Source organism: Choloepus didactylus, chromosome 1 (assembly GCF_015220235.1).
Source record: "Choloepus didactylus isolate mChoDid1 chromosome 1, mChoDid1.pri, whole genome shotgun sequence".
NCBI classification, from domain to species: Eukaryota; Metazoa; Chordata; class Mammalia; order Pilosa; family Megalonychidae; genus Choloepus; species Choloepus didactylus.
This window is the reverse complement of record NC_051307.1, coordinates 197094581-197118200: the sequence shown is the minus strand read 5'-3', so window position 1 is coordinate 197118200 and position 23620 is coordinate 197094581. Positions and strand designations below refer to the sequence as shown.

General features: G+C 36.5%; 1 protein-coding gene across 1 annotated transcript in view; it reads right to left on the bottom strand.

Annotated features, from left to right (window-relative positions):
- Nucleotides 1–23620, bottom strand: part of KIF15 (kinesin family member 15) — a 102398-nt gene that overhangs the window by 72395 nt on the left and 6383 nt on the right. Inside the window, exons 2-7 of the mRNA XM_037848847.1 lie at nt 15744–15786; nt 15040–15223; nt 12537–12613; nt 7716–7753; nt 3592–3689; nt 2808–2987 (exon numbers count right to left, since the gene is read on the bottom strand). Of these exons, the coding sequence (XP_037704775.1) occupies nt 2808–2987; nt 3592–3689; nt 7716–7753; nt 12537–12613; nt 15040–15223; nt 15744–15786 (620 nt within the window). The remainder of the gene's footprint in view (nt 1–2807; nt 2988–3591; nt 3690–7715; nt 7754–12536; nt 12614–15039; nt 15224–15743; nt 15787–23620) is intronic.

Here is a 23620-nt window from a genome sequence, read left to right as displayed (position 1 = left end):
GAAGGGGGAACAATAATCCAACAAGAACAGATAAGCTATTTAACGTTCTGGGGATGCCCAAGAATGACTATGGTCTGTTAATTTCTGATGGATATAGTAGGAACAAGTTCACAGAAATGTTGCTATATTAGGTAACTTTCTTGGGGTAAAGTAGGAACATGTTGGAAGTTAAGCAGTTATCTTAGGTTAGTTGTCTTTTTCTTACTCCCTTGTTATGGTCTCTTTGAAATGTTCTTTTATTGTATGTTTGTTTTCTTTTTAACTTTTTTTCATACAGTTGATTTAAAAAAGAAGGGAAAGTTAAAAAAAAAAAAAAAAGAAAAACAAGGAAAAAAAGATGTAGTGCCCCCTTGAGGAGCCTGTGGAGAATGCAGGGGTATTCGCCTACCCCACCTCCATGGTTCCTAACATGACCACAGACAACGGGGACTGGTGGTTTGATGGGTTGGGCCCTCTACCACAGGTTTTACCCTTGGGAAGACGGTTGCTGCAAAGGAGAGGCTAGGCCTCCCTATGGTTGTGCCTAAGATCCTCCTCCCAAATGCCTCTTTGTTGCTCAGATGTGGCCCTGTCTCTCTAGCTAAGCCAACTTGAAAGGTGAAATCAATGCCCTACCCCCTACGTGGGATCAGACACCCAGGGGAGTGAATCTCCCTGGCAACGTGGAATATGACTCCCGGGGAGGAATGTAGACCTGGCATCGTGGGACGGAGAACATCTTCTTGACCAAAAGGGGGATGTGAAAGGAAATGAAATAAGCTTCAGTAGCAGAGAGATTCCAAAAGGAGCCGAGAGGTCACTCTGGTGGGCACTCTTATGCACAATTTAGACAACCCTTTTTAGGTTCTAAAGAATTGGGGTAGGTGGTGGTGGATACCTTAAACTATCAAACTACAACCCAGAACCCATGAATCTCGAAGACAGTTGTATAAAAATGTAGCTTATGAGGGGTGACAATGGGATTGGGAAAGCCATAAGGACCACACTCCACTTTGTCTAGTTTATGGATGGATGAGTAGAAAAATAGGGGAAGGAAACAAACAGACAAAGGTACCCAGTGTTCTTTTTTACTTCAATTGCTCTTTTTCACTCTAATTATTATTCTTGTTATTTTTGTGTGTGTGCTAATGAAGGTGTCAGGGATTGATTTAGGTGATGAATGTACAACTATGTAATGGTACTATGAACAATCGAAAGTACGATTTGTTTTGTATGACTCCGTGGTATGTGAATATATCATCATATTCAATGGTGAAAGCTTTCCCTCTAAGATCAGGAACAAGACAAGATGTCCACTTAACCACTTGTTCTAGTTTGCTAATGCTGCTGGAATGCAAAACACCAGAGATGGATTGGCTTTTATAAAAGGGATTTATTTGGTTACACAGTTACAGTCTTAAGGCCATAAACTGTCCAGGTAACACATCAGCAATTGGGTACCTTCACTGGAGGATGGCCAATGGCATCTGGAAAACCTCTGTTAGCTGGGAAGGCACGTGGCTGCCGTCTGCTCCAAAGTTTTGGTTTCAAAATGGCTTTCTCCCAGAACATTCCTCTCTAGGCTGCAGTTCCTCAAAAATGTTACTCGTAGTTGCACTTGGGATATTTGTCCTCTCTCAGCTTCTCCGGAGCAAGAGTCTGCTTTCAACAGCCATCTTCAAACTGTCTCTAATCTGTAGCTCCTGTGCTTTCTTTAAAGTGTCCCCCTTGGCTGTAGCTCGTCTTCAAAATGTCACTCACAGCTGCACTGAGTTCCTTCTGTTTGTCAGCTCATTTATATGGCTCCAGTGATTTAATTTAGACCCATTCTGAATGGGAGGGGTAATACCCCCATGGAAATTATCTAGTCAGAGTCATCACCCACAGTTGGGTGGGGCGCATCTCCACGGAAACACTCAAAGAATTACAATCTAATCAACACTCATATGTCTGACGACACAAGATTACATCAAAGAATATGGCTTTTTCTGGGGAAATAACACATTCAAACCAGGACACCACTGTTAATCAACATTGTAATGGAAGGTCTAGGCAGAGCAATTAGGCAGGAAAAAGAAATAAAAGGCATCCAAATTGGAAAGAAGAAGCAAAACTTTCCCTATTTGCAGATGACATGATCCTATATATGGAAAAATCCCGAAAAGTCCACAACAAAGCCACTAGAGCTAACAAACGAACTCAGTGAAGTGGGAGGGTTCAGGTTCAACTAACCTTATGCTTAGTAACTTACATGCATGTGTCAATGTTTTGTATATACCAAAATCAAATAATACATAATAAAAATTGTTTAAAATCAACTAGACAGGTCAGAGTCTATAAAAATTGCTATCAAGGGGTTTGTCCTGCGCTGAATGCTCAAAACCTGGCTTTTGACTCTAGAAGTGCTTTTGAAACCTAACAAGTAAGAAATGGTAGAAAATAATAAGAAGAGAACAGCTAGCTGGTTTAAAACCCAGAGCTCCCAAGGAGTCCCTCATACAAACAGGCAGCAGCCAGGAAGAAGCACTAAAAAAATAGGCATATTGATGCAACTGACTCCCAGTGACCTGCATTATGGTTTTTAAGACTTTCTGATTTGAATGAATAGCACAAAGATAAATGCAAAATCAAGAGGCTCAAAGTTCTATTTGAACTAAGGGGAGAGATATACAACACTGTCATATTCCTTTTTCTTTACTTCTCATGAACATTTTGTGTTATGCCTTTACAAAACATTTTTAACACCTCAATTCTTGCTTTTTTGGAGATCCAGATGCTTTTATAGCATACCACATTGTCTAATCATCAAATAGCTCAAGGCACAGTACCTGATAGACTTCGGCAGCTGAGGTTACCACCTGCTCCACTGCACCAACAACAAAGACTCCCTTCTTGATATGCTCCCTTAAATACAGTCCAGCCGATGCAGAGTCCAGTAGGTCATATATTTGCTCATTGTAGATTTCAATAAAGGAACACTTACAAAGGAAACTCTTTCCAGCTCCAGCCTGTAAAAGAGAAGTCTAAATTAGATGTATTGTTTTCATGTGTTCATCCCTATTTTCCTTGAGAGCTAATCTTTCACTTGCTTCATATGATATAATTTTTCTACATATTATTCTTTAATATAAGATACCTAAAAATCAGTTTAAAAATCTAGATAACTAGTTTCAACACACCATTTCATATTAAGCAACATCAAACTGTGGTCCTAGGAGCCCTAGAGGTTTCCAGAGGATCTGCGCACACCTGCAGTCATCTGAGTCAGACAGGTAGGTGGTGGGGCTCAGTGTATCTCCATGTTCCTCACTTGAGATTTTCTTCAGACTTTCTCTTGTAAAATCTGAGGGCCTAAGAAGTACTACTTTATTCTTTCTTTTAAACCAGCAATCTGGGTTAAAGGGTGATATATCTTTTATAATCTAGAAACCCAATTAAAATTGAAAATAATATAATCCTTTTATCTTAAGAATTATTTTTTATACTACACTAGCCTATCCACATTGTAGAATACCACCCATGTCCTTTTCATATATTATGAGCTAATTATTAATAACTGACTCCTCAAAACTAGACATTTCATAAAAACACTTTGTTTTTACTAAGTTTTACCTTCTCTTTTTCACGCTCGATTAAGAAAAACAAATATTCGAAACTTCGTGGGATTACTCCTCTCAGGTTATGAGAAAACTGATCAGATTCAGATGGTCCTAAAAAAAAAAATATTTTTTTTAAAAAGCTGTTCATTTTTATTCTATTATAGGAGCACTTTAAATTGGCAACACCAAAAGGCCACTTACACCGAAATGGGTTGAAACATAGAATAATCAGTTTTCTACTGGTGCTCTAAAACAAGATAAATTTAGGTCTGTGAAAGATACTATAATAGAAACTGCCTATCAGTGGGAATGATGGAAAGTCACAGAACAGACTCCAACCAATTTTAAGTAGCTATTGTTTGATAAACAAAATAATCCATCTAGGAACAAAGTCTGAAAATGTTCCTAATACCAGGTACCAAAATCAAAAGAAATACCAAACAACTGTACTTTATTTACTGTGTATTACTGCATATGATATTCAGTTCCAATGGGTAACAGCAATCTGAAGCCACATTGACCTGTGGTCCAGGCTGAGGCCCTACACTGACTGTGTCACCATAGGTTAATCACTTAATCTCTTAAGTCTCAGTGTTTTCAACTATAAAATGAGGATAATGGTAATAAGTACCTTACAGGGCTGTCGGAAAGGATAAACTGATAGTATAAAGGTAAAGTGCTTAGAGTAGTGCTTTAAAAATACATTAAATACTAAAATTTAACATTCACTAGTATTTTTTTTTAATTGGTTATTAAAAGCCAAACTGGTGAGACAGACAAGATTTCTACACAGAATAATGCAGAGTAGTCCTATCTCTACCTTATTACATTGAGGGCAGGGGAAAATATGAGTGAATATGTAAATAGCGGGATTTTAGGGAATACTAATTCAAACTACAACTATATTTACCAGAAAAAATATTTAACTAGAAAAGATCTAGAAGTTATTATAAATAATAATTAATATGAAGAAAGGCACTGAGAATAAATTTTAAAATATTATAGTGTCTTGTAAAGGCCTTATCCTTGGCTAGAATATTTTAAATGGCCCTTGTAAACTATTTTTGGCAAAACATAAAACAAAGGTAGAAAAATGTATGTCAATTAACAAAGAAGACAAAGAATATGTGTATACAGATAATTTTATATCATATCCTGTTAAATATCAAACAAAGATATTCAATGTATTCTTAAAGGTTAACTTCATCATCTGTTGCCTAGTCTACGGCAGTAACTCTGAATCCTGTTCCACTCTAGACCCTCCTACAGTCTATTACATTTAGTTGCTCAAGCAATCCATTTAATTGTAAATCAGATCATGTAATTCTTTTTTTACAAAACAAAACAAAAACAAAAAACCCTTCCTTCCAATGACTTCACATCCCACTCATCATAAAATTTAAACACCTCACCAGGGACTATAAGATCCTGTATGACCCAGCCCCAGGCTATAGCTTTGACTTCCGTGCTTACTAGACCCTTATTCTGGAAAACAACAATCCAGCCCTCAGGTCTTCTTGCTATTTCTTGAATATTCATGAGCATGCTCCCAATTTGGACTTGTGCATTGGCTGTATCTCTTCCTGGGAGATTCTTCTCCAGGACAGTCTCACAATTCACTTCTATTTCATTAAGTACTTCCTTCAAATTCCTGACCTGCCTACCTATTTTCCATTCCCTTACCAGCTTAATTCTTAGCACAGAGTAGGTGCTCAATAAACATTTTAAAAATTGAGTTGAATGAATTTTCACATATTTATACAACTATGTAATACTATTCAGATCAAGATTGCTAGTCAGTAATTACCCCCACCCCTTGATCCCTGAAGTCTCGATTGCTCTGACTTCTGTGACTTCTATCATCTTTAATTTTGCTTATTCTTGGACTTCCTATAAATGGAATTTTATAGTATGTACTCTTTTTTTGTCTGTCTTCTTGTTTTCTTTTTCTTCTTATTGTCTCTGGCATAATTATTAGATGTATTTGTTTTTTTTTTTTTTTTTCTCATTTGATTTATTTTTTTTTTTTTTAATCATCATTTTATTGAGATATATTCACATACCACGCAGTCATACAAAATAAATTGTACTTTCGATTGTTTACAGTACCATTACATAGTTGTACATTCATCACCTAAATCAATCCCTGACACCTTCATTAGCACACACACAAAAATAACAAGAATAATAATTAGAGTGAAAAAGAGCAATTGAAGTAAAAAAGAACACTGGGTACCTTTGTCTGTTTGTTTCCTTCCCCTACTTTTCTACACATCCATCCATAAACTAGACAAAGTGGTGTTTGGTCCTTATGGCTTTCCCAATCCCATTGTCACCCCTCATAAGCTACATTTTTATACAACTGTCTTCGAGATTCATGGGTTCTGGGTTGTAGTTTGATAGTTTCAGGTATCCACCACCAGCTACCCCAATTCTTTAGAACCTAAAAAGGGTTGTCTAAAGTGTGCATAAGAGTGCCCACCAGAGTGACCTCTCGGCTCCTTTTGGAATCTCTCTGCCACTGAAGCTTATTTCATTTCCTTTCACATCCCCCTTTTGGTCAAGAAGATGTTCTCCGTCCCACGGTGCCAGGTCTACATTCCTCCCTGGGAGTCATATTCCACATTGCCAGGGAGATTCACTCCCCTGGGTGTCTGATCCCACGTAGGGGGGAGGGCAGTGATTTCACCTTTCAAGTTGGCTTAGCCAGAGAGAGAGGGCCATAGATGTATTTGTTTTTAACTGTACATCTCTCCACAAGAATACAAGTTCGATGTGAGCCTGGACATTGCCTTGTACTCAAATAGACCACTACTGCCTTGAAGAGTGCTTGGCATATTGTACGCACTCGATTATTTGTTGTTATAACCTCAGAAAGAGGAAGATCTTTCTTACTACAACTAACAGTTCAGAAACCATAAAAAAAAAAAAAAAAAACCCTGAAATTTGATCACATAAAAATAAAAACTTCAACACAGAAAAAAAAATCTTAGGTACAGTCAAAAGACAAATGAAAAATCTAGGTAAAATTTGGTAACCTATAGACAAATGGCTAATTTCTATTATATAAAGAATTCCTACAAATCAGTAAGAAAAAGACAAGCTAATTTTGAAAATGAGAAAAAATTTGAATGGGCATTTCAGAGAGGCTATCCAAAGGTCCAAAACTCATATGAAAAGATCTCAATTGACATTAGATATCAGAGAAGTGCAAATAAAACATACAATGAGTTAATACTACACATATTCTGGACTGGCTAAAATTTTAAAAACTGAAATAGCAAGTGTGGACAAGGACGTGGAGCAACTGGAACTTCCATATACTGCTGGAATAATCACTTTGGGAAACTGACAGTATCTACTAAAGCTGAATATATTTAGTATATTTTATTATTATTACAGTATATTATACCCTGTGACCTAACAATTCTACTCCTAGGGATATACCCAATAAAAACAAGTTTCCAAAGACACATAGCTAGGTACAAGAAAAAATGTTCTCTGAAGCATTATTTATAGGGTCCAAAACTGGAAGTAATCCAAATGTCCATAAACAGTAGAATGGAAAATTTGTATACTCATTTATATAACAGTATATTACATAGCAATGGAAATAAACTAATACTACATGTAACAATATGAGTGAATCTTATGAACTTAAGGCTGAGAGAAGGAAGACAGACAAAAAAAGTGTACATACTAAAAAATTCCATTTGTAGGAAGTCCAAGAACAAGCAAAACTAAAGATGATAGAAGTCACAGAAGTCAGAGTAATGGAGACTGCAGGGGACAAGGGGTGGGGGTAATTACTGACTAGGAATCTTGATCTGAATAGCATTACATAGTTGTATAAATACATAAAAATTCATTCAACTCAATTTTTAAAATGTTTATTGAGCATCTACTCTGTGCTAAGAATTAAGCTGGTGAACATAATTACAGATATGATCAATATATAGCCTTTGCTATCAAGGAACTCACAATCTGGCAGAAGCCTGGGGAATAGTCCTAATTTTATAAAGTCAATATCAGAAATAGAAATTATGCCTTTCCCCAAAAATGTATCTTAGTGCTATCATAAGAAAAGGAATAGATTAAGACTGCAAACTAGAAAATGTTAACATTTAATTTACTTACCCATCATTGTAAATGTTTTCCCTGAGCCAGTCTGTCCACTAGAAAAAAGAATGTTATACATATTATTTTTATACATAAAATTTAGAAATCTACACTCTTATTTTAATATGGTCTACTAGTGTATAAATCCCCCCCCCAAATTAGCTTATAATCTTTCTTTTCTTAAGTTATATGAAATAAAAAGTAAATGATCCACCTTCTTTCTTTGTAATCCCATCCCCAAGAGTTCTCTGTTGTTAATTGTCCAATAAACGCTTCCAAATTACACAAACACAGGCCATAAGAGTTTTCATTTAATTTTAATTTACAAAAATTGGGATCATGCTTTTCATTCTAATCTACAACTTGGTTTTTCCCTCAATTTTATCTCAGACATCTTTCTAAGTCAGTAGAGATCTGCCTCATTATTTTCATAGCTATACAGTATCCTGTTGATGTAGCATATTTTATTTAACCACAACCAACTGGACTTTTATTTTTTGTTTGAGGAGTCGGTGGTAAATATTCCATGAGAAAACTAGCTCAGGAAGGTGCTACAGCCACCAATTGGACTTCTGTTTCCAAGTTTTGATATTCTAAATAATACAGCAATTCTTTTCCTAAATTCTGTCTTTAAAAATTACTAAAATGTCTTTATTTTAAAAATAAAGCAAAACAAAAAAATCCTTAAGCTATAGGTTTGATTTGTGTATGTAGTGTCATATCTACTCTGTTAATCCCACTTAACAGAAAGATAAGTCTCCAAAAAACTATTGTTAAAGATAGATGTCAGGCAGGGCATCAAACGACTTCAGTTTGAATTCACAACAAAAATATAAAATTTTGAATTTACTTTTTGGTTAAATGCCCCTAGAACAGTAGGAACTAGTACTTTATCTAATTCTTTTTGAAGTAGGGGAAAAAAGTTCTTTACTAATGTAGAATGAAAATGGATACTGAGTTCCCTCCAAGTAGAGTGACCCTATAAATTATTTGCCCAAACAATACTTGAGAGTGAAAGGGACACTGTTAAGAATTATTCTAGAATTGAGATGTCCTGGGTAAGCAAGAAAGTATATTATCCAACCAATAAAATACTCATTTCTCTCCAGTGTTTCTTATATCAACCAACTTCCAAAAGCAATTAGTCATTAAAACATATCACAAAATTAAACATTACAATTAGTATGCCTAAGTGGTCTTCAAAGAAAACACCTTTGAAGATAAATAATTTCTGGCAATTGTGGCTGCTATTTCAAATTTATTTTTGAACTTCACCACTCAAACTATTGTGTAAAAAAATAATCTTTACTCCCTTGAGAAAATATGAGAAAATTGTTATCTGCCTCATTGCTCAAGAGAGAAAATTTAATTCTGAACAAATAACTACTCCCTTGTTAAATAAGCATGAAAAACTTAGGCAAATTTTCACAGTAAAATGTGTACACAATAAAAACAGATTTTTAACATCACAATGTATTTTTTAATATTTTCTTACATTTTGAGCAAATTACAGACAAAACACTGAGGCACATACACACAAAAAAAGAAGCATCTGCTGCTCAAAATGAATTATACAATTCATTATTACCTAGTAAAAACCTCTAGTCGCAATAGAATTAGAAAGCCTATTGCTAAAAGAAAAAGTGCTTCAATAATTCAATAATTACAATAAAAATTGTGTTCCTACTTATGAGATAAAGTTTGAAACAATACTAAAAATCACCTTGTATAACCGCAAGGCCATCACAATGCCTTCTTGACTTCTAACTTATATTTCAACTCAAACCTATGGCAATGTGTTGAGGTTACCAACATTTAGAAAGTCAAGATCATCACTCATTTTAAACACATATGACTGTAGGGATGTTAAATGGCACAGTCACTTTGAAAGTTTGGCAGCTTCTTACAAAGTTAAACATAGACTTACCCTTATATCCCAGCAATCACATTCCTAAGTATTTACCCAAGTGATTTGGTAACTTACGCTCACACAAAAACTGACATTAAATGTTTGTAGCAGTTTTATTCATAATTGCTAAAAACTGATGTCCTTTAACAGGGGAATAGATAAATGGTGGTACATCTATACAATGAAATACTATTCAGTGATAAAAAGGAATGAGCTATTAATTCATGTAACAAGACAGATGAATCTTAGATGTATTTTACTAAGTGAAAGAAGCTAGACTTAAAAGACTACAGATTGTATGATTATATTCATGCGGCACTCTGGAAAAGGCAAAACTGTCAGTGTAACATGGTTGCCAGGGGTTGTGGGAGAAGGGGGCAATAGTTGACTCCAGAAAGGACCATAAGGAACTTTCAAGGTGAGAGTACTGATCTGTATGGCATTGAGGTGATAGATGCATAGCTCTATTCATTTGTCAAAACAATTTGTATATTGACAATGGTGAACTTTAAAGTATGCAAACTAAAGAAACAAAACACATCAACCAGGATGTCAGGGATTCCAGAATGGAATGAATCTAACTGTATTACAAATATATGGCATAACTGCACTGAATGGGGGGAAGGGAAGAGCTGACCTAAGTAATTTTAGAAAACGCATTTTTTAACTAATGCAAGATGTTAATAAGAGGGGAGGGGTATATGGGAACTCTGTATTTTCTGCATACCTACAACTTCACTCCAAAAAAAAATGCAATGCTTGAAAAAAATTAATTAAATTTAAAAATGTTATAAACTTGAAAAAAAAAGAATGGCGTTTTGATGAAAACTATAGGGCTAAAAAAAAGCAACTATACATAAACACTATACTATAGTTGGTAAACTTGTTTCCCACAGAGATACGGGTTAACAATTCTGAAATTGCTTTATATGTGTATTAGGGTTGAACAAATATGTAAATGGTGGAAGGTGGGAACCAGATTTCTCACTGCCAGAAAGCAAAGTTACAGATAAACAAGAAAGGAAAGCTAAAAAGAACCTTGTGTAACTTGGATTAGAATTGGAGACATCAGATGAACTCACATTTATATGTAGATAAAGAGAGACAGAAACAATTATGGATATGTGTGCATACACAGTTTAGTATATTTACCTGTATTACTTACTTCTGTCTGCAGAAGAAGCCTAGAAGCAATGACACGCCAGTAGCAATTGTGCCTAAACCTTGATTTCTAAAACCAATCTCTGATAAAAGAAACCAGGCCTCCCTGGAGAAATGACTGATTCTAGCTTGGAACAGGGAAATATATAAAATGAAGGTAGAAGAAACTTGTAGGATTAGGAAGTAAGGAAGTGCTCAAAAAAAAACAAAAGATGGGGTATGTCAAAGAGACATAGAAAGCAATGTGAAAAAGCTCCCAATGACCAAAACTAGAACAATTTAAGCAATAAAATAAATGAATAAATGATTATTGGATTAAAATCCAAAGTATAAAGTAAATATACACGGGTTCAGGCTATATCAATGAATAATGAGTAAATAAATAAATAGGGAAAAGAATTCTTCCTTACAAAAGAATTCCAAATACTCTATGTCAATACCCTCTAAACTAGGAGGTAGAGCTTAATCTCTCCCCACTCCACGCATGACCTTGACAGTGGGCTAGATTTAGTGACTTGCTGCCAAAGAAAAGCATAGAAAGGGAAAAAAAATAGTAACTTTATAATGGAGAAACCTGGCAAACACTACCTTAACCAAGTGATGAAGGCTAACATCATCAGTGATGTCTGGGGTATCAAGTATCTCTTGCTATGATGTGAAAGGTGGACACTTCATTTCTGAGGTATTCTTCCCCCAAATCATAACCCCAATCTAATCATGAGAAAATCCCAAATTGGAGGACATTCTACTGAATACCTGTCCACTGTTCTTTTAGACTGTCAAAGTCACAAAAAAACAAAGACTAAGAAACTGTCACAGACCAGAGAAGAGTGAGGAGACATGACAACTAAATGCTATGTGGATCCTGAAACAGAAGGAGGACATTAATAGAAAAACTGATGAAATCGAAATAACGTCTGGTGTTTAGTTAATAATAATGTACCAGTGCCAGTTTATTAATTTTGACAAAGGTACCTGATTCTATAAGACATTAACATTAGGGGAAGTTGGGTGAATAGTACACAGAAATTCTCTGTACTATCTTTGCAACTTTTTTTAAATCTAAAATTATTCCCAAATTAAAAGCTAATTAATTTAAAAAACTGCATTACAGAAAAACAAAAACGATGCATGTGTGAGTGTGTATACTTATATATGTATGTAGTATGCATGTATATGTGAATAATTAAAGTCACCAATTCAAAACATGATAAAAAATGATCTCAATACCTTCATATTTCTGGATGAGCACTGTGGTAGGCAGAATTTCAGATTCTAATCCCTGGAACCTTCAAATATATTACCTTACATGGCAAATGGGACTTTGAAGTGTCATCAAGGTTAAGGTTTTTAAAATAGATTATCCAAGTAGGCCCAATCTAATCACACAGTGCTTGAAAATGGAGACCTTTTCCCCGCTATAATCAGAGATGTGACTAAGGAAGAAAGGTCATAGAGATACAGTGTTGTGGGCTCTGAAGACTAAGGAAGGGGGCTATAAACTGAGTACTATGGGTGGCCTCTAGAAGCTGGAAAAAACAAGAAAATGGATTCTTCCCTAGAGCTGCCAGAAAGGAATGCGACCCTGCCCACAGCTTGATTTTTTTAGCCTGGAGAGACCCATGTCAGACTTCTGACCTACAGATAATAAATTTGCATTGTTTCAAGCCACTCCGCTTGTGGTAATTTGTTATAGCAGCCATAGAATACCCATACAAGCACCTACTATTGTACTGTACCCTTGTATAAGGACATAGTCAACAACTTACTAGGCAAAGATGGTGCCATTGTAACCACTCATGCAAGACTCCACAATGCTTTTGGCCACAGTTGAGAACACAGACTCCTGTAAATGTAAGCACTGAACATGTTAACAATGCAGAAAAATGAAAACATTTTTCCTAAATGACACTCTATAATATAACAATGAAAATTGTGTGCTTAGATATTTCAACACTTGTGATAAAGTAACAGGAAAATTACACCCACTATAGAAAAATATCTAAGACATCTAAGATGATAAAACTTTAAACATAATTTGCCCATTAATCCCCTATACAGACAATTATAGATTTAAAGCTCACGTCTAAACTTTATATAGAAATTTGAATAGTATATGCATGCAAATATTATACCGGTTTTAGCATGAAATACATAGTTCTTTATTTTCTTCAGGGATTTCTTATAAAAATCAGACTCTGATTATTTCCATTTTTACATATAAGTAAAATACAGTGCAAAAACTCCTAGACCAGTGTTGTCCAATACAGTAGCTATGAGCCACATGACCACCTGAAATGTGGTGTTCCAAATTGAGATGTGTTCTAAGTATAAAACACACACCAGATTTTGGAAGACTGAGCAAAATAAAAAGAATAAAAAATATCACCAATAATTTGTTTTACATTGATTCCATGTTGCAATGATATTTTGGATATATCTGGTTAAATAAAACACATTATTATAATTAATTTCACCTGTTTCTTTTTACTTTGTTTTAATGTGGCTACCAGAAAATTTAAAATTATATATGTGGCTCACTTAATATTTCTATTGGCAAGCACTCCCTAGATGAAAAGAAAAAAGAAATTCTAACGACTTAAGTACCTCACCAAAAACATCCATTAGTATAAGGGAACAATCTAGATCTGTGGTGTCCAATACAGTAGGCACTAGCTACATGTGGCTAGTTAAATTTAAATTAACATTAAATAAAATTTTAAATTCAGTTCCTCACACACACTAGTCACATTTCAAGTGCTCAATAGCCACATGTAACTAGTGTATCTAGGAACTGAACTTTCAATTTTAGTAACTTTAATTAATTTAAACTTCAATAGCCACAAGTGGCTAGAGGCTACTATTTTGGACAGAGCAGATACAGAACATTTCCATCACAGCAGAAAGTTCTATCAGACAGCACTGACTAGATCTTAACTAAATTGTCCATAATTAGAAAAGCAACTGTTGACATCAGAGTAATCCTAAATCTATCACTCTTCTTAAATTAGGCAGTTCACTTGTATTTATCAATCATCTAAGTGACTCTGAAAAGTATATCCTCACTAACCTCCATCACTGGATGAAAAGGGAAAGTAAAACAGGCTTCTATCATTCTAGTACAAAGTTTTTATGAAGAAACAAGGTAATTAATAAAATTAAATTAAACATATTTATGAATATAACTGAACAATAAAAAGACATATGACCCAATTTAAAAATGGACAAAGGATTTGGATAGAGATTTCTCCAAAGAAATGGCCAAAAAGCACATGAAAAGATGCTTATTAGCCATTAGGGAAATGCAAATCAAAACTACAATGAGATACCATTTCACACCCACTAGGATGGCTATTATTTTTTAAAAAATAAGGATATGGAGAAATTGGAACTCTTGTGCATTGTCAGTAGGAATGTAAAATGGTGCAGCCACCCAGAAAACAGTTTGACAGTTCCTCAAAAAGTTAAATCATACGATAATTCCACTCTTAGGTATATACGCCACAGTTAAATCATACGATAATTCCACTCTTAGGTATATACACCACAGTTAAATCATACGATAATTCCACTCTTAGGTATACATGCCACAGAACTGACACTAGGGATTGAAATAGATACTGGTACACCAATATTCATAGAAGCATTATTTACAATAGTCAAAAGGTGGAAACAACTCAAATGTCCATCAACAGATGAATGAATATGCAAAATGTGGTTTATCCATACAATGGAACACTATTCAGTCATAAAAAGGAATGAAGTTCTGACACATGCTACATGGATGAAACTTGAAAACATTATGCTAAGTGAAATAAGCCAGACACAAAAAGACAAATATTGTATGATTCCACATATATGAAATATCTAGCATAAGCAAGTTCACAGAGACAGAAAGTACATTAAAGGTTATCAGGGGCTGGGGAGAGGGCAAATGGGGAGATATTGCTTATTGGGTAATGGGATTATGTTTTGGGTGATGAAAAAGTTTTAGTAATATGTTTTGTGATGGTAGCACAACATTATAAAAGTAGCTGATGCCATTGAATTATATATTTAAAATGGCAAATTTTTTGTTTTATTATATATATTTATATAATATATAATATATGATAAATATATATATTACCACAATAAAAGAAATATGGGGGAAAAACACATTATGGAATGTTTAAGCCTCCTTTTCTGACATCTACCAAAAATGAAATCCTTACAAATAACAAAGCCTTATGTGTTCTAAGCGAAAAGATAAGTTTCCAACGTTACCATTACCTGAGTGGTGTCCATGTCTGCAACATGATCAAACGTGAAGGTCTTGGGCTCAGGATTGGAGTGCAGGCGGAGAGTTGTGGGGGAGAGCACAGATAAGCATAAGCTTTGCTCTCCATCAGCTAATCCAGGACCCTCTGAAGGTGGACGAACTCGCAAAAAAACTTTGATGGCATCGCCTTCGTTACTAAAGACAAAAAATGGAAAAGCTAAATTTACTGGAAAAAAGAAAACTGAAAAAGGTCTGAGTCTCATAATACCTGTAATGTTTCTATATTAGGAGCTTTCCCAACAAAGCCCAAGATCTACCCCATTGATATTTATCTATTTTGAGCTTCTCATGACCCTTTACTGATTTACTTCATAATCCTGTTCACAACCATTTACTGTGTCAAAGGGAGGTCATTTCAAGGGGATCCAAGCCCTGGTTGTCTCTGTTTCCTCTTAATAGCAATAATAAAATAAGTCATTCCAAGGGAGAATTATATTATTAATTCCATCTTTCAGCCTGAAAAGTGAGAGTATAAGGGAGGTATATTATTTCCCCAGATTTCCAGCAAGCTTAGGACCAAGTTTAATTTTCAAACATGTATCTCTTATTACACTACATGGCTATTTTAGGACTACTACATGTCTAATTCTCTAGGGCTCATCATAAGATTTGATAGGAATTAAATCCTCATAAAGTTGTAAGATTTTTTCCTTACCTTGGTTGGTTAGTCTGAGTATTTGTCACATTCCGTAACTCAGCTAGAAAGCAAGATGAGAAATTATTAAAGTTATTTACAATTTCATTATAAAAATCCTATCCATATATAGCCTGCTCCTCAATTGCTTATCCTCCCAACATCTTGACAATGAAGTGCTCCAAGGCCCAGGCCTTGATCCTCTTTATTCTATCTACACCCACTCCCCTGGTAATGGCACCCCGCCTCATGGTTTTACATCCTATTTATATGCTGATGGCTTCCAAATTTAAACCTTCTCCCTGGACCACTCTCCTGAGCTCCAGACTTATACACCTGATTGTCTACTTGACACCTCCAGTTGGATGTCCAACAGGCAATGTCTCACATTTAACACACCCAAAACTGAGCTCCTGATCTTCCCCTCACCTCAAACTTGCTTCTCCATCTCAGTTTATCACAACTTCATCTTTGCAGTTGCTCAGGCCAAAAACTTTGGCGACATTCCTGAGTTGTTTTTTCTCACCCCTCATATCCAAGCTATCAGCAACTCCTTTGGCTCAACCTTCAACAAATATCTGAGAATCATAGCTTCTTGCCAAATCTCCTGCCACCACACTGGATCTAACCCACCAACATCTCTTACTTGGGTTATTAAAACACTCTCCCCTGCTTCTCTCACACATCCTTACCCTGATCTCCATCTATACTCAACCCACAAAACTGAATGACTACTAAATGCTTACAAGATCCTATAATGGATCTGGGTCTGGAGAAAAATAGCTATAAAGTACATAACTGGAACATTTGACAAATGTAAAATACAAACTATAGAATAGATAACAGTACTAGATCAATGTAGAATTTCTTGATTTTGACTATCAAGCAATGTGAGTAGGTAAAAGAATGTCCTTGTTCTTAGAAATTACACACTGAAGCATTTAGTGGTAAAGGTAAATGATGTCCCAGGTTTACTCTCTAATGGTTCAGAAAAAAACAATAGGCCTAAATACAAATATTAAAAATAATGTCTATATATGGAGAGAGGGAGTGGGGAAGAGAGAATGATAAAGCAAATGGGGCAAAATGTAAACTGATTAATGTGGGTAAAAGGTATTATACAAGAATTTCTTGTACTAGTCATGTAATTTTTCTATTAGTTTAAATTATATCAAAATTAAAAGTTACTAAAATAAGTAAATATATGTGTGTCATAGCAAGTCACTCCTCTGTTCAAAAACCTTGCAGTGGCTTTCCGTCTCATTCAGAGTAAAAGGCAAGGTCCTATGTGGCCCTACATGACCTGGTGCCATCTCCTCCCCCACCGCCACAACTCATTTCCTACTACATTCCTTGTTCCACTCCAGTCAAAGTGGACTCCTTGTTCTTCTCTGAACATAACACACTTCAGTAACTTGCAAGCGCTGTGACTTCTGCCTGGAAGTCTCAATTTCTCAATTTCCTCAGGTATTTACTCAATTATCACCTCATTAAGATATTCCATGACCACCCGCTATATGAAAGAACAGCATGTTTCCCCACTTCTCACTCTCACTACCTTTCCTTGGCCCTATTTTCCTTCAAAGAACTTATTATTGCCATCATAAGATATCTTATGACATAAAATTTGTTTATTCTCTGTCTTTCCCAAATAGACTATAAGGCATTATCTAGAACAGTGCCTGACACTCAATAAATTGAGTAAACACTCAATATCTATTTTTGAATGAATGAATACTAGTACAGCAGTAAAAAGGATATCATTTCTATTCTGCTCACAGCATAAAAGCTCAAAGCAAAAAAGCTACGACAGAACAACTTGATTTCTGGAGACTGCTCTTCCAGCTGCACCCTCAGGCAAATGAATGTCTGTGAAGCAGGAAAGAGATCACTGACCACCCAGTCCTCCACCTGTCCATCACAATTCCTCCAAGAATCTTTGCAGCAAAGAAACAATTCCTCTGCACCTTTAGCAAAAATTAAAACAAATGAAAAGACCCAAAAAATACAATAGGAATGCTTTCGGGTTAGGAAAGATGAGGTCTAGTCCTCATGAAAAGCTGAAGAAAGAAGAAAACTAGATTAGAATATATAATAAGGGCAAGAGTCAGCATATATCCTGACAGCCAAAATGGTTGTTAACAAATAGAAACACAGGCTTAAGTCAGGTAGACACTCAGATGAATGTTTTGGAGGTATAGGAAAGGAGAGTCAGAATGGGTACCTAAAGTTCAGCTGTCCTTAAACACACCACAGTAAAAGCAGTCAATGAATGCAGTTGAGCTCTTTATGCTATACAAATGGACAAATCACCTCTTTCATCATCATCATTTACAAAAACCAAGAATCGTCAAGAAGACAACAGAAGAGAGTACATTTTATCAATGCATTTTTTTTTTCTTTTCGTTTTTTTTAATTATTTGAAATTGAAAGTTTCAGGCCATCCCCAAACAGCAGCACTGGCAGTTGTACACCCAGGATTTGAATTGATACGTTAGAGTATAGCAGAAAAAGATGGCACCACAATGGGCAGTAGTTGTAGCCTTTGCTTATGTCAATAGGACTTATTTTAATCGTTTTTCTACTTTTAATGCTTCCTCAGATATACTTTTTTTTTTTAATAGAGTAAAACTGTAATTTATTAGAGCAAGGCTTTCCTTACTTTCACAGTCCCATTGATGGATTCTGCATCCAAAACTATAAGAATAGTTTATTTTAGACCAGTCCTCCTGTCTGAGAGCAACTAGAAAAACAGACAAAATATAGAAAACAGCTATTTGAAGCACCAGAAACCCACTAAGGTGGCAAAGAAATGTGGGTCGAAAATCCAAGAGAGGATGGAGGCCCAGAGTTGTGAATTCAGCATCATGGGTGGCATTTTCTCCTGAAAGGATTGCTGATTCTGAAAGGTATTGCCGAGAAGCTGAGAAGTTGAGTGGAATTTGTAACAGACTCACAGACTAGAGAATTAGTGTTCTGATGCCTAGTAAGTGGCCCAGGGTTTCAAATGGGAAACTGAAAGGCTATATCCTGGGAGTAAAGATACACCAAAAAGACACCTGGACTTCAACTTTTTGCCATGAGTAACAGCGACTGGATTTAAATAACTAGGAAATTGGACAAAATATATGCAACAAGTTTTCAAACACTGGGCAACAGGCAGCACAGTAAAGTGATCCTGAGAGAAAGGGAACAAAGGCAGTGAACCCTTCAGTTGCCCCAGCTTAAATGCCTAGACTTTCAGGCCACAGCACAGGGAGCAGAGTCCAAAGAGAGCTTGGTGATCTTGTTGGGTTGAAGAGAAAGAGTCTGGAGTTTGGGAAAGTCATGGCAGCTGGCATTTGTACTGTAAAATATTGGAGAAGAGAGGTTCATAGAGTAAGCTCTCGATATCTTCAGAGGACTCCCCAAATGATTGGATGAATACTGATCTGGATAACTGTGCACCTTTTCTGTAAATCTAAAATTATACCAAAATAAAAATTTATTAACAAAAAATGAAGAAAGCTAATAGGACAATAGTGGAGATAAAATGAAATAAAAAATTGCATAGAGGTAGATCATTCTGACAGTATTCTTAACTGAGATATGAAGAAACTTAGTCATTGAGAAGTGCTAGATTTGAACTCAGGTACTCTGGATCCATAGCTCATACCCTTCACCACCTCATTATACTGCCTCTTGATCAAAGACTGCAGGGAGTTTAACAGTTGATTACCAAGTGGATGCCATCAAATTTTAATATTGTAAGGAAGTCCTTTATAGGCATTCACTGTAAAAATTCTTGCAACTTTGAAATCATGTATATGTCTGCCTAAAAATATATTGAAGAATATTCAAGCAGCTTTGTTCGTAATAGCCACTCTACACAAACCCAAATGGCCATCAACAGGAGAATAAACAAACTGTGGTATACTCACACAATGGAACACTACACAACAATTAAAAAGAACTAACTACTTATACAATATATGGATGATGCTCACAGACATAACATTCAGTGAAACAAGGCAGAACAAAGAGACTACATACCTGTACAATTCCATTATATGATGTTCAAGAACAGGCAATAGAAATCAGAGTAATAGTTAGGGGTAGGGTAACTGTTGACTAGGAAGGGGCATAAGTAACCTCAGGTGCAAGAAACTTTCAATTTCTTGATCTGGATATATTTGCATGTAAAAAATTACTGAACAGTACACTTAAGATTTTGCCTTTTACTGTATGTAAGTTTTACCTGAATAAAACTACAATTTAAAAAAAGTCTTCTTGCTTTAAAAAGATCATAAAATGCTTTACTCTACTCCTCTACTCTCTAGATAAATACTTATCCATCATTTGACCAAACATGATTAAGTTCAGAAAGGGAATCTTAAACTCAGTCACTTTCATTAGGGTTACATTTCATTTTCTCACTCCATAACAACAGTCACCAACCCACGGTACTAATGATGTAACAAGAGATGACCTACATTGGCAAAAAAAATAAACATTGCAGAGAGCACCACATGCACGAATGCTAGTCCCCCTTTCTTCCCTTGACTTTCCACTTCATACTCCAGGCCTCTGTTCTGCTGGGAACCCAAGAAGTATTTTACCTGGTGTTCTAGTTTGCTAAGGCTGCCGGAATGCAAAACACCAGAGATGGATCGGCTTTTATAAAAGGGGTTTTATTTGGTTACAAAGTTACAGACTTAAGGCCATAAAGTGTCCAAGGTAAGTCATCAACAATCGGGTACCTTCATTGGAGGATGGTCAATGGCGTCCAGAACACCTGCCAGCTGGGAAGGCACGTGGCTGGCAACTGCTCCAGAGTTCTGGTTTCAAAATGGCTTTCTCCCAGGACGTTCCTCTCTAGGCAGCAGCTCCTCTTCAAAATGTCACTCTCAGTTGCTCTTGGGGCATATGTCTTCTCTTAGCTTTTCAGGAGCAAAAGTCTGCTTTCAACGGCCATCTTCAAACTGTCTCTCATCTGAAGCTCCTCTCTCAGCTCCTGTGCCTTCTTCAAAGTGTCCCTCTTGTCTGTAGCAAGCTCCCTCCTTCTGTCTGAGCTTATTATAGTGCTCTAGTAAACTAATCAAGGCCCATGCTGAATGGGCGGGGCCACACCTCCATGGAAATTATCCAATCAGAATCATCACATCTCCATGGAAACACTCAAAGACTTACAATCTAATCAACACTGATACATCTGCCCACACAAGATTACATCAAAGATAATGGCGTTTTGGGGGACATAACACATTCAAACTGGCACACCTGGGATATCATTAACCTCAACTTCAAACAAACTTAAGGGAGTGGGAGGAGCTGTGAATACCCTTATTCCCATCACTTTTTATTTGTTTTTTTATTAGAGAAGTTGTAGGTTTATGGAAAAATCATGCATAAAATACACAGTGCCCATATACCACCCTATTATTTATACCTTGGATTAGTCTGGTACATTTGCTATAATTCATGAAAGAACAGATTTATAATTGTACTATTAATATGTACAAATAAGTATTAATTTATAAATAAATATTAATAATTTAAATTAACATGTTTACATTAATATTTGATATAAGAGCTTTAAATTATATAAATTAAGTATATATTAGTATCTATAATTGTCCATTGTTTATAATAGGGTTCCCTGTGTTATCAGTTTTAGAAAGGTTTTCAAGTTTGGCTTTAGAGACAGGATAGAGTCCTTTAATAGTCACATACAAATGATAGCTAGATAAGTAGAAAATACTCAATATAATTCTTTAGCTGGAAAATGCTTAGTACAGTCTTTAACAGCCTATAGGAAAAAAAAATAAAGCTGTTAAGATCACTTCACTCAATCAGCCTTGAGTTATTCTAAGCATAAAAAGCCCTTGTTAAAGTAACTTGCTGTTGCTCCGATCTCAACAACAACAAAAAAACATTCTCTGTTCCCAGGAACTTTCCCAGCATTGCCCACAGGAGGATAACCATATAGTCTGATAAGCAGTACCTTCTTGAAAAACAACCCTGAATGAGGGGAGGACTTCAAGATTACAGGAGATGCTAACCAAACAGCTTTCTCTCTTCTATTTTCCCCCTCTTTCTGCTTTCTTCAGGATTCTAGCCATTTCTTTGTCTGTTTGGGGTTATAAAGCCCAAACAATTCTCACTCTGAACTGGTTTTGGAAAGGTTTTTTTTTTTTTCCTCTCCAGTTCCTTGTTGATGCAGCAACAACAAACTTACCTTCTAACCAAAACAAAGAGACTCACTTCTCTGTTTGATGCAGGATCAGGCAGGTCTGACTAATTGTCTAACGGTGACAACTGACAACCCCAGTGGGATACCCGCTGCCTTAACGCAGCCTTGATCTGTGTCTTGTCAGCTACGGGGCTCCTCTGGACCCCTTGGCTCTGTGCCTAGCAGCTGGCCGGGGATTTTCCTGGAGGACTGGGACTGGAGGATCCAGGTGGAGGCACCTGCTGTGGATGGACACCAGGCACATCTGGGTGAAGGTGACTGCAATCAAGACTTGCCCTGTGCTGGGTTAAGTGTGTGATTTTTTGTTTGTTGTGTTCACTTTGCTTCCTTTTATTTCAATTAGTCTGTTGTGTAACAAGGCTAATTGAATTGATCTGGGGTTGTACATGCGGACTTGGTGGGTTTGAGCTCCACTATCCGTGACTCAGGATTTGTGGTTCTCCTTTTGAATTTTGTGCAGTTTTACAGTTTGCATTTGTGTGGGGACCCAGTTGTATTTGAGGAGCTCCTACTCTGGTGTTCTGTCTTCGTGATTTCTGTTGGTATTGCCCAGCCATGGGAAACCTCAAAGTGTGCTGGCTACATCTCTCTTGGGAAACTATTCTTAATGATTGGCCTAAATTTGGAGAGTGTCATTTAATGAAGGAATCGTTAGTACATTATTGCAACTCTGTGGCCACAACATAAATTAAGCTAAGGGGTGGAGTGGTCAGAGAATGGGACTCTTGACCTCCAGGTGATTATCCAATTGGAGACATAATACAAGAAAAACAAGAGACTAGAGTAAGTGCTTTATAGTCAACCATTTGTGGGGTTGTGTAAAGATAAACACATTGTAAAGAGACTTAATTTACTGTACTTAGAGGACTCAGAGGGAGCTATACAGGAAACGCCTGTTGCAAGAGAGAAGGAACCTATAGAAGAGGCCTTAAAACATCATGAGGTATTTAAAAAGAAGCCCCTTAACGAGGTCCGAGGGGTAAAGAGGTGGATATTAAAAGCCTTGCATGAAACCCTCACTTGTGAGCAGGACCCGTTGGATGACTTTCTTTCCTCCCCCTTACCTTCCACTTCCTCCACCTGTTTGTGCAGAGAGAGTATTGCACTCATTGTCTCTGACCTCTGGGGGAGTAGTGATGCCTCCCAGTGCAAGTCTGGCAGCAGCGCCATCACCGCCTGCAAGCTCAGCAGATGCAGGTCTGATGGCAGTGCCATTCCCACCTCCTCTGCCACCAGTGAGCCTGGCTGAGCTCCCTAGCATTCCTCCGGCATTCCCATATGATCCTGTTGGAGGAATGACCTCCCCATCTCATACCCTTAATGGTGTGCAACTTGGACAGAGTGCTACTGCTTCTGGAGCAGGGCAATTTCCAATGCATCAGGTCCCTTTAGGAGTTAGTGAGAAGGGACACTTTTGGGGAGCTATGTTGGTTCACACACTGTTTTCAATATCTGACTTGTTAAACTGGAGAAATAGCACGCCTGGTTACAGGGCTGATCCGGACCAAATGAAAAAAAACTGTTTGTGTCCATTTTTGCCAAACACATCCCAAATTGGGCCAATATTCAGTAATTGAAGAATGTGTAGCTAACTTTGGAGGAAAGACAAATGGTGTTAGATAAAGCAAGGCAGAAGGCAGAATGCTTACAAGAGGTGTCTCCCCAG